This window comes from Cornus florida, unplaced genomic scaffold (assembly GCF_030987335.1).
Source record: "Cornus florida cultivar Cherokee Brave unplaced genomic scaffold, ASM3098733v1 CherokeeBrave_3.0.0_Hap2_Chr03, whole genome shotgun sequence".
Classification (NCBI taxonomy): Eukaryota; Viridiplantae; Streptophyta; class Magnoliopsida; order Cornales; family Cornaceae; genus Cornus; species Cornus florida.
The window spans coordinates 46,291,693-46,303,951 of record NW_026775573.1 but is presented as its reverse complement, the minus strand read 5'-3'; the positions used below and the strand labels follow the sequence as shown (position 1 = coordinate 46,303,951).

The following is a 12,259-nucleotide window of genomic DNA, read 5'->3' as shown; positions in this document are numbered from 1 at the left end:
ATCATAATTTTCCCCATCAAAAATGGGAAGTGCTGATTGATGGGTAGCTTGGTTTTGATTGCCTGTAGTCGTCATCACGATTGATCTTCTTCGGGGTTTGTTTTCCCGTCAATAAGCTTCATGCCCAATTTGCTCTTGATCAAAATCAAGCTCTGATACCACTTATGTTGGTTGTAGTTTCAACCAACTAAATAATTTCTAAGTGAAGAGAGGAGAAGAATGAAGAAACAAATATTTTTCTGTATTGGATTGAATTCTTTGTTGCGTTGATATCTTAACAACAAACCCCTTACACTATATATACTATTCTTTTATAGACCTTCGAACTTTTCAAGACAATTCTCAACCACACACATGATGCATGCACTTACTTGATACATGTACATATTTGACACATGTACCCACTTGATACTTGAATAAACCCAAGATACACAATGAACATGGCATTAATTTATTTTTAACAACGGGTAGTTTTAGAAGGTAAGAGTGGGAGCCTAAAAAATAACTGGCGGGGTTTTCAACATGCCGGAGTTGAAAGATGAGGTAAAGACCTCCCGGACGAGTATGGGATCGAATATGGTGTTTTTGAACAAAAAATGGATTGTCAATTACGGAGCAATAGAGCTTCGAAACGCACCTTAATCTCAATAAATTTTTCACAGGAAGTAATATGAGTATTTCGAAGAAAAGATCTACTGGAACGAATACCACATTAACTTTTTGCCCTTTCTGCATCTTATCGCACAACACATCAACCTTTCGCCTTTTATCACGTTTGATTTGTAAAAGTATAAAGAGCTAGTTTACAAAGGGACCCATGAAAGCCTAGATTGATTTTTCTGTGGAAGGCAAATGAGATTGGAAGGGAATTAATTTATAGGGTGAATTGTAAATAACCCCCCTCGACTTTCATCCATTAGTAAAAAACCCCTTTATGATTTTTTGTAGCAAAAAACCCCTCAACTATCATGAGGTGATCATTTTAATTGACCTCCATCCAAGTGATTTTTTAGCCAAATTTTCAGATGAAATTACCCCCTCAACATCTTCAGCAAATCCGCAGTCATAAAATGCAAAGGGATAGAGATAGTGTGGAGATGGAGAAGGAGGAAGTTTGGGTCGCGAATTGAAATGGAAATGAAATGGTTTGGTTGTAAGTTGCTCAGTGACTGTTTGTGTGTTATTGTACGTAATTCTTTTACGGTGTGCTTGAATTGATAATGTCCACTTGAATTGACAATGTCTGTTTGATTAAAATTAAACGATAAGGGAAGAGATCACTGAAAAATCACCCTCCCTGTCATCTCCACCATCACCGACGACTTTCGCCTCCCACCATAATCACAGTCTTCTCCACTTCCTCGACATCAAAGCTCTACCCAATTCCAAACCCATCAAAGGCGTCAAGACCTCACCATCGACTCCACCAGAATCTCTGGGTCAGCATCTTCGTTCCCACCAGACCACCACCGTTCCGTGACCTCCTCCCCATCAGTGTCTTCTTCCACGGAAGTAGATTCACCTACCTTAGTGCCGACTCCAAGGCCTACAACGCCATCTGTGTAATACCCCGATATTTTAAAGGATTTATAGGATTTATTAATTGGAATTAATTACTTTTATTTTATTTTTAAATGATTTAGTTGATTTAATTTGAATTAATTTTGTTTATTTTAATTTTTAATTGATTTGTTTTATTGAGTGCTTAGATTAACTGTTTTATTTTATTTATATTTCGTGAATTATTGATATGATGATTGTTGTGTGTGTGCTTAATTATTGATTGAATTATTGGCGTATTGATTTTATTGGTATGGTGTGACTTGGTTGTATTTTATAGTTTTGTTTATGTGCTTAGTGTAATTAGTTATTTTAATTTAAGCATTTATTTAATTATTTGATTTATTTAAATTAATTAAATTCGGACTTAAGGAAAGTTGGATCAAAGGATGTGGTCTTGGGCTTGAAGGAAGTCTTGTTGGGGTAATTAATAAGGCCCATGGTTATAAAGATATTTAAATAATTATCTTTACATAATTATATATAAATATAATTAATTAATAATTGTTATGGAAAGATATATATATAGATATATATTCATTGACATATATAGGTATATATAATTTAATTAACCAATGGGTTAATTATGGAAGGTATATATCTATACATGTAATATAATATATGTTTATAGATATATATTATTTAAAGATTATTATTTTATTTTATTTGAGAGTCCTAGTTAGAATAGGATTTGAATTTTTATGTATATAAATATACACATAAGGCTTTAGGATTAAAGGTTGACACATTAGAAAAATAAGAGAAGTAGAAAGAGAAGAGGAAGAGGCTGACAAAGAGGAAGCCAGATTAAAGAAAGAAGACGCTGGAATTGGAAGAGACAATTAAAACTTGAAGCGTCGGTTTCGTTTCAAAACCTTCAAGCAAGTTCTTTTCTAACTCTCCTCTTAGGAACCATAAGTTTTTCACCTTGAATATCAAGGCTTTAATTAAATTATTAATTTAAATTATGATTAGAACGGATTTAATCAAAAGTATTAAGTTAATTTTATTTGATTAAATTAAGGTTAAATTGTAGTACTAAAAGCATGATTTATTATTATTTTATTTTTTTAGATATGTTGGATTTTAATTATATATATAGGTTGTATATATTTAAAACAACTGTTATGCTTGATCTATGACCCAAAAAGGTTATTTAGGGTTTATAGAATTTCTAAAAATTTTTTGTAATTTTCTAGAATTTTCTGGTATTTTTTAATAATTTTTAGGAATTTATTATGTTTAATTTTGTAATTTTATTTGGTAATTATATATATATATATATATATATATAAACAGTATATATATATATATTTAACGCTTCTGTAGAACTTCTGTAGAAGGCGGCGCATTCCAAGGGCTTTGGATTCGGTGTGGGCGTGCGTATAGGAAGAGCGTGCACATGGTGATCTAGCCATTCAATTATTTAATCTTAAGAGGATTGATCTGGTGCATCACGATACATGATAGTATGGCGTATGTTCGAATTTGAACCATGGATTAGGTTTGGTCAATAGAGTATTGATTTGGTGTGGGTGCATTCATGTGAGCTCAAGTGACTAAGTTAACGCTCACAGTAGTGTTTGAGCTCAGCCAATTATTTTGCCTGTTTGTGATATAAAATTAAAACGGTCATAACTTAGTCATCTTAAATCGAAATTGGGTCATTCTTGAGCTCAAATTCAAGGATTTTTCGTCCTCTTTCCAATGGTACCAATTTCATTATCAGATTCCCATTCTACTAGGAGATATTTATGTTTTAGTGAGACGGTGTCGGAAAACTATTTAAACTGATATGAAGTATTTAGGGGAAACTATTTCTGACATATTTAGTAGCATTAATTTGTGTAAATATAATAAATTAATAATTTATTATGGAAGGAAATGTATATATATATATATATATATATATATATATATATATAATTATTTATATATGTGTATATATAGTTTAATTCGTTTATGAGTTGTAGGGAAGGATGGACATATATATATGTGTGTGTGTGTGTGTGTTAAAGACACACACACACATATATATATATATATATATATATATATATATATATTAAATAATATATGTGTAGGTATATATTTTTATATATATAATTTAAAATGATTAATATTATCGTTCTCATTTGGTATATCTTGATAGGTTGATTATTAAATGAATGATATGCGTATAGTATGCATGAGATGGTTATGTATGATTTAGCGTATTGTTAAGTTTAAAGTGATTCATGATTAAAGTGTAGGCATAGATGAATTGCCAAAGGATTAAAAATATTACCTAAATATTTGTATGAATAGAATACATACATGGGAAGCATGGATGAGTTGCTAATTAAATATATGAATAAATATACTTATGGAGGCATAGTTGAATTGCCAAAGTATAAATAATTATACTTAAGAAGGCATGGTTAAGTTGTCAATATATAAATAAATATATTTTTAAGGGCATGATTGATTTGCCAAAGCGTAATTTAATTGTTATGTGTTAGATGATTAAGATTTCATCTAGGGTTATAGTATGTATCAGTTGGACTAGGGTTAGATATTCTTATATTAGAATAATATTGTGTTTAAAGGTTAGTATATTATTGTGTGTATATTAATAAAATAATACTGGTGGAGACATGTATTATTGGTCAAAGCTTGGATTTTGAATATGTGATTTAAATAACTACAATTATTATTATGGATTGAATTAAATATAATATTCCTTTAATTATGTTTTATTGTTTAAATGATTAAATAACTGACTAGAATGGGTTTGGGTTAAAGGAGTTTCTTTTTAAAAGAAATTATGGATTGGTTTAGGAATGATTATTAATTTAATCATTGTTTAATAGTTTTAGATTTAATGAACCTATTAATGGATGTGATTAATGTATTACATATAATTATTTATATATATGTATATCATTATTTATTAAAGATAAAAAAAAAAACTTTAATAGGATTGGTTTTGGTGAGAGATGATTTATTTATTGGTTTTCAGAGGCCTGATAGAGAGAGCTTGCTCGTAGGGTTTAACCCGCGATTTATTTTTCAGGTCATTAGAAGTTCCAAGTCTCAAGATTGAGGATCCGCAGCTGGAGGACTTATCTATTCTTTCTATTTGATTTCAAAGTAGGATATTTTACTTCATTATGTATTGATGAATTTCTAGATAGTGGATTTTTGTTAAGGGGCCCTTGAGTTACGAGATTCCCGGGCTGTAACCATTGAAGAATTATTAATGGATTTTTATTTAATAGATTTTCCTTCAGTGAATTTAATTATTTATTTTTATTTCTTTTTGTACTCTGTGCTTGTTAAATACTTTAATTGTTTTGATATCCCTTGGTTTTGTGGGCGGACTTGATCAACCCGTGTTCCGAAATTAGGGTGTACCATAATCTGCCTCGCCCCAAACACCGTCTATTGCCACTTCCCTCGCAAGGTAACGCAAGGTCCTTATCAACAACCTCATCGAGTCGTCGGCGGGGACCTTGAATATCCATTGCCGATGCGATCCTTTCGACGTCTTTCAACGGTGCTCCGATGGTTCCGCAAGGTCTCTGGTTTGTCCCTCCAGTTAACCCCAATTAATTAATATTTTAGAAATAAAGATAATATGTAAGGTAGGTTCAGAAATATGCATCGAATGAGATCGACGCCTGACCCATTTTGGGTGGGATGGATGTTGGCGTGACCAAAAGATTTAGAGAACCCTTCATTGACTGAGACATGACTGAAACTATCTATCAAATGTGGAACTTTTGGCGCTGTACAAAATGCACCTCTTGAAGAAACCGCAAAATAGTGTTAGTACTGTAGAACACTAAGCCAGGAGCTAATAAAAGTAACCCATCTTGGAAAAATTCCATACTCTGTCACTTAGATGATAAAAAAAAGTTCATAAGATATGGTCTGTATATATATATATATATATATATATATATATGACCAAATATACTTATATATATACCCATTTTTCGGCGATCTCCTCTTGCAGTGGCTTCGGATCTGTTGAAGATGTTGAGGGGCTAATTTCATTCGAAAATTTGGCTAGAAAATCACTTGGATGGAGGTTGGTTAAAATGACCCCCTCATGATAGTTGAGGGGGATTTTTGATACAAAAATTCGTAAGGGAGTTTTTTGCTAATGGATGAACGTCAAGGGGGTTTATTTGCAATTCGCCGTAATTTATATTCACCTATTAATAATGAATTAGTAGTAGTTCCTAAACTATGACTGGACTTTTACTAATTTCGGTCAAATTATATGGTAGGGCAAATATTAGTTTCAAATTATTATAATTCAGCATTTTTAGGATTCTTTATGTTCTACAATTTAGAAAACTTTATCACATAAAATTCCGCTTTTAAAATTCTTAGTACTTAATTTTTAATTTTATCAAACAACATAAGGTTGATGTGTTATGCAAGTGAGATTGGAAGGGAATTAATTTATTGAGAAAACTACATTTAAGTAGAACTAAGAACCCTAAATAACAAATAAGTCTATTTTAAAAGTTGATTTTTTAATTCGGTTCAGTTAAGCAAAATAATTATACATGCATTGAAAATTATTATTGGAAATGATATTTACGCCGATGGATTTGGCAGATTTGTTAGGCAGAATCATAGGTGGCATCTAGCTGGCAAAAAGAATGGGCTTGTGTGCAATCCATTCATCTTCCTCGGTCTCTTCTCTCTCTTTCTAACCTCCCTCAAGTTGCAGCTATGTTGTGGATTTCTGTGGTTCTATCCCTTCTGTCATCGCTTCTTGCTATTGTTCCTATCCTTCGTCAAAGTCCTACTTTTAGTTGCTTATTAAGATTAATTATAGGCTTTCTATCAACTAAATTTCTAGGAAACTTTGTGCTCAAACCAATTGATGTAAGTTTGGGAAGCCGGGTTCGACAGCGGGCAGTGGCGGCAGGTCCGACAGAGGGCAGTGGAGGTGGTCCGACATAGGGCAGTGGCAATGACAGAGGGTAGCAGTGATGATCAGCGAGGGGTTAACGAAACTGAAAATACGTTGTTGGAAAAGGAGCACGTGGGAGAGTTAGATCTACTTATAGGAGCGTAGGTGCATGAGGAATGAGGATAAGAACCGTGACTACAAACGGTGGATGTGATGCTAGAGCCGGCGAGGGCTGTGAGAACCGCCGAGTCAGAGTTGTAGAGCTTGACCCGGTGATGATGGAATAAACTGTGTATAATTTAGGATATTATTTAATTTAAAACTTCTATGTTAGCCCATTGTCTTCCCTATTTCTTGATGGATAAAAATTTGTAAAGAAGAAAGGATGACTCATCCCTATTCTTTATTTATTATATTGTGTCATTTCTAGCGAAAAAGGGAAGTTTGTTCTTTCATTCCTATAATCTCTCCTCACACATGTTCCTTCCTACCTATCAAACAAAGTTTTAGGGATATAGTTTTGTTCGTCCCTAAGTCTCATTTACACGTGTCACCCACAGAATTAATTTGACATTTTAGACCGAGTTCTCTTCTGTCCCAAAATTAAAAAATAAACCCACGATTTTCTCTATGCTTTATATGCATGCATATGTGATAGCCCCAAAAAGATTCCGGTGTAATAAAAAAGAAAAAGAAAAAAAGGAGGAAGATGTGTGAATTGAGAAATATTACTAAAATTGAGAGAAAAAAAATAGGGATATGTTTGAGTTTTAAAAGGATTATAAAAATTAGGAGTCAAATTAGAACATAGATTACAAGCAATTATGATAGTAAATAATCACCCTATTTGAAACAGAGTTTGATTTAGAAAGGACTCCAAATTTTCCAATTTTTTTAATTTTTTTTTTTACAATAATTTTTCTTCATTTGTTTTTGATCCATAATAACATCGATTACAAGTTGTTTATACCATAAATATCTTCCAGTTGGAAAACTTGTCGTGGAGGGTACTGAGCTTTTCCAATTATAAGGGTGAACGTTTCCAATTGGAAAAGTAATATGAAAATAAGGTTTAATCATGAAGTGACACGTGGCTTCATCAAAGGAAGCCATTTGGTACAAGTAACTGCATAGGGACACGTGTCAGTCAAAGAGGGAAGCAGTTACCTTCAGTTGTAAATACGTGTGACTTTCCAAGTGAACATGTAACAGACAGAGAAGGAAATAGTTTTCTGCAATTGGAAAGTTGTTGTTGAATGTGACACATGTCCGCCAAAAAGGGAAGCAGTGATTTGTAGCTGGAAAGACGTTTGACTTTCTATGTAGACACGTGATAGGTAGAGAAGGAAATAGTTACTTGCAAGTTACAGGCAGTTAGGAGATTGTGGTCCATTCCATTTGGTAGTTTCAGAACGTGGCTAGAAGCCTTTAATTGGAATTGAATCACCAAAGCCATCCCTTCAAAACTGTAATTCATGGGACATCATGTTCTTACACGTTTCAATACTGTGAGAAGACTAAGGAAGACATGGGACATGTGGCACGATCCGGACCTTCCAGGTGAAAGTTATTAACTACTGCTGGAAACTACCGCCTTTCCATCTGGACAGTTCTAGAACATGAAAAATGCTTGCAAACAAACATTCAACTACCAAAACCATTCCTTCAAAACTATAATTCATGGGACATCATATTCTTACACATGTCAACACTGTGAGAAGTCTAAAGAAGACGTGAGACACTTGGCAGCCCAAGGACAAGCCAAGTGGAAGCTGCTAGAACTACCACATTTCCAACTACTGCAAGGGAAGCTCTATAAATAGAGCACTTAGCTAGGCCTAACATACAAATCTTGTCAACACACACAACAATACAACTTCTTTACTTATCAATTTCATTTCATGTATCTTTATATTCCAGTAATGTATTTTTATTATGTCTAATTTAAGTCTAACACTTTCTTTTCATACTTTCCAGCAAGTAGTCCATAACACTTTTTATTTAAAGTCTTGCACTTTCAATACCGTCTTTCTTTTCACTAGTTATAGAACCGTCCTGAAATCTTTTTTCAAGGCAAAAAGAATCATTGAAGGTGGTCATTCTAGTCCTCAGATAATCACCTGATCCCAAACTCTAACTGGAATATTGTTTGGAGCTCCACTTTGGAATGCCAGCAGTACGTTCCTGGCACGCCCGCAACCCACCTCCTTTCCACACTTGGAAAGGACCACGATTTTTACAAGCCAAACACAAGTAATTATAATTGTAATTAATCACACCATTTAAAACATTGGTTAAGTTAGAAAACACTATTTCTCTTACTATTCAATCACGGTTGAGAGAGAGAAAGTGAATTTCACTATAGCTTAAGGACAATTATGGTATTAAAAAATATAAGAACAAAACATTGTGTGGTGTAAGGACTTATTTGTAATTTTATTTTTAAAATAAATAAAAATGGAGCGCTAAAGTACTTTGTTGGAAAGCTAATATCAGTTCCCATAATATATATATATATATAGTAAAAATATTTAGAAATAAGAAAAAGATATAGATAGATACACCATATTTAAATTAATTATTAAATGTATTTTTTTAAAATATTAAATTATGATTTAAAAAATAATAAAAATATTACAAAATATATATATTTTTACGATCTATTATCGGGAATGTTTTGTGCGAGGTGAGCAATGTGCATCATCTTCATTCGGAACAACCAGCTTGGTAATCCTTCGCCACCACATGGCATAAGCGCCTTGATCAAGATACAAGGGCGCATGGACTACTATAGTAATAGAATTTATTATTATTATTATTTTGGGTGGGGCCCTTGCGGGTGGCGGCCTTTCGGGCCGGGCGCTTGACATGTCATATGATCAAGGATTGAGTCTGATTCTGATACCAATACCAAGTATAATGGATGGGTGATTATTTATCCATTTACTTCAAAGTTTAAATTATTGGGTAGTGCTACATACTCACTTATTTATACTCATACATTTTTCTATCCGGATTTGATGTGGGACAAGTTCCCACTTGTAACAAGTGCATTATGGGTTGAGGTTTTCCCTCAGAAGATGCAAACCATTCTTCCAAAATAATAATAATCATATTACTAATAATCTCTTTCCAACCATAGAAAGTACCATAAAACAAGTTAGAAAAACCATAAAACTCCAACTTGAAATTTTGAAATTGTAATTTATTCCAATAAAGTTTTTGCATAAACAAACTGAAACAAAAAAAACAACATAGCAGTATCAAATTGACACTTTGGATTTAGAATTGGAAGAATTTTAGTACAAACTTTGTATTAAAATTCTTTCAATCCCAAATACAATGCACCGATTCGGTGTTTCTAAATATAAAATTAGCAATCTTGCTAAATTCTTCCAATTTCAAAAACACATACAAGGCACCGTTTCGGTGTTTCCAAACAACAATGTTGTCATTTACATGTCTTTCAACCGATACAAACACTCCACATGCTTGGTGATGCGTCTTGGATCACAGGATAAGGTTGAACAAGACACATCCCTCAATGCTTTCCTTTCCACATTATAATAAAACAATTTTGATGGATGAGATCGAAATACAATATCACCCATATGAATGGTACCATCCGGTATAAAACTTCCACGACTTGGAAGTACTAGACTCTCTCTACTCCACAGTTGCTTCTCGTGATCTTCCAATATCCAAATTGCTGACATCTTGCGATCTATTAAAGCCAAATGTTCTTTCACTTGTATCAATAAACAATTCTCAGTATTAGCACTATCAGGAAATCGAATGATCTGAAACTTCTCGCATCCTACTTCGAAAGCTATTATCACGTCCTTCGAGTCACGCTTAGATATAATATATATAACATCAGTAATGCAATAAGCCCTGGCATAATCCGTATTCAGAATTCGGGGCACGCCTAATTGAAGCTCAGAAGTATCAATCTCTCTCCACAAGTTAGTGCCGAGCGTCAGAATCTTGAACTCAATCTTTAACTCAACTTGAGAATCTTCACTAACAAGATTAGGCAAAAATCCGCATATGGCGAGAACCTTGTATTTATTGGTAGAAGGTTCAAATCCTAACAAGTATTTTTCTTCACGATAAGGTACACTGGTTGTTATAGGTGGAAGAACTTTGAATTTTCTGGTGCTAGGATTGTATATGCTGTTATTGATACAGACCAAGCCATTAATGGATTGAAACGGAATATACAAATCCACTGTATCGGGTAGTGGTAGAAGGTAAGAGGTGGGGCCTCCCTCTGGATCTAGAGAGCCTAAAAAATTACGATGCCCAAGTTGAAGAAGGAGGTTGAGGCCTCCAGGACGAGTATGGGATCGAATATGGTGTTTTTGAACGAAAAGTGGATCGTCAATTATGGAGCACCAGAGCTTCGAAACGCACCTTAATCTCAGTAGAGTTTTCACAGAAAGCAATATGAGTATTTCGAAGAGAAGATCTTTTGGAACGAACACCACATCAACCTTTTGCCTTTTCCCCATCGTATTACGAAGCTTCCTACCTTGTCGCGTTTGATTTGTTAAAGTATAAAGAGCTAGGGTTTCTATCGGACCTACTTTACAAAGGGACCCGTGAAAACCTAGATTTGAGTTTTTTGTCAAAGGCAAGTGAGATTGGAAGGGAATAAATTTATTTTCACCGATTAATAATGAATTATTAGCAGTTCCTAAACTATCGCAAGACTTTTAATAATTTCGGTCAGATTATATGGTAGGGCAAATATTAGTTTCAAATTATTATAGTTTAGCATTTTAAAAAACTCCAGGACATAAAACTTCAGCATATATATATATTCATTCCTAATCCAATGTATTTTTATTTATATATATATATATATATATATATATATATATCTATTTGGCCTATTGCATTATGTATATCCCTTAGTATTTTTGATGCGTAAAATCATTTTCTTTTCTCCAAACAAATGAAATAATATTTTTTCACATTTTTTTTTTTAAAAAAATAATATTTTAGACTCTGTTTTGTTATCTGAAATTGCAGATGCCTCGATAGCCCAGTTATTAGTGCCTCTGGTGAATTTTGGGAGTGCCAGGCTTTGACTCTTTACACCTACTAATCTAACTTCTAACCCTTCTTGTCTTGTAAAATAAATAAATAAATAAATAAAGTTATCTGAAATTGATGGTCTAAACCTAGAAAGGAAAAGAAATTAGTACAAACTGAGCCCAAACAAGGCCAAACCCATTAAGCTGGACCAACCATTACAGACCAACACATCATTTTAGTAGAAACAAAGGCATACTCTAGGAATTCATTTATAGATTCCTCTAAATGTAAAGAAATATATTGTAGCCCATTCGTCTCCTTCCCAATTCAATAGCGTTCTCTTTGACATTCTCTTATCAGTGAACCAAAAAACTGTTTTGAGTTTCTTTCATTTTTCTTCTTATTCTTATGGGTTTAGATTCACTGTTAGATCTTATTGCGTTTTGATTCGTTTGTTTATTGGTTCAAAACTTGATGTTGCTGCTCTTGCTTTTGATTCGGTTAATTGATTTGAAACTTTCAGTTTTGTTTAGTGACACCAAAAATAGGCATCTTGAGATAGCCATTGCATTGGTGAATTTGGATACGGTGTCCGAGTCTGCTCTTAGCGGACATTTGATTTATTGATACATGTCTATTGTTCTCAATTCAAATTCACCAGTGTAGACTCAGACACCGTATTGATACTGGTGTTTTACATCAAACTTGAGTCATTAACTGAAATTAGTTGCAATTAGGGAA

At 33.3% G+C, this 12,259-nt stretch overlaps 1 protein-coding gene across 1 annotated transcript; it reads right to left on the bottom strand.

The window, feature by feature from the left end:
* Nucleotides 1-9,780: 9,780 nt before the first annotated feature.
* Nucleotides 9,781-10,989, bottom strand: LOC132301554 (putative F-box protein At1g47790). Its single transcript, XM_059798797.1, has one exon. It carries the CDS (start codon nt 10,987-10,989, stop codon nt 9,931-9,933), a length of 1,059 nt encoding a protein of 352 aa, XP_059654780.1. The 3' UTR covers nt 9,781-9,930.
* Nucleotides 10,990-12,259: the final 1,270 nt, after the last annotated feature.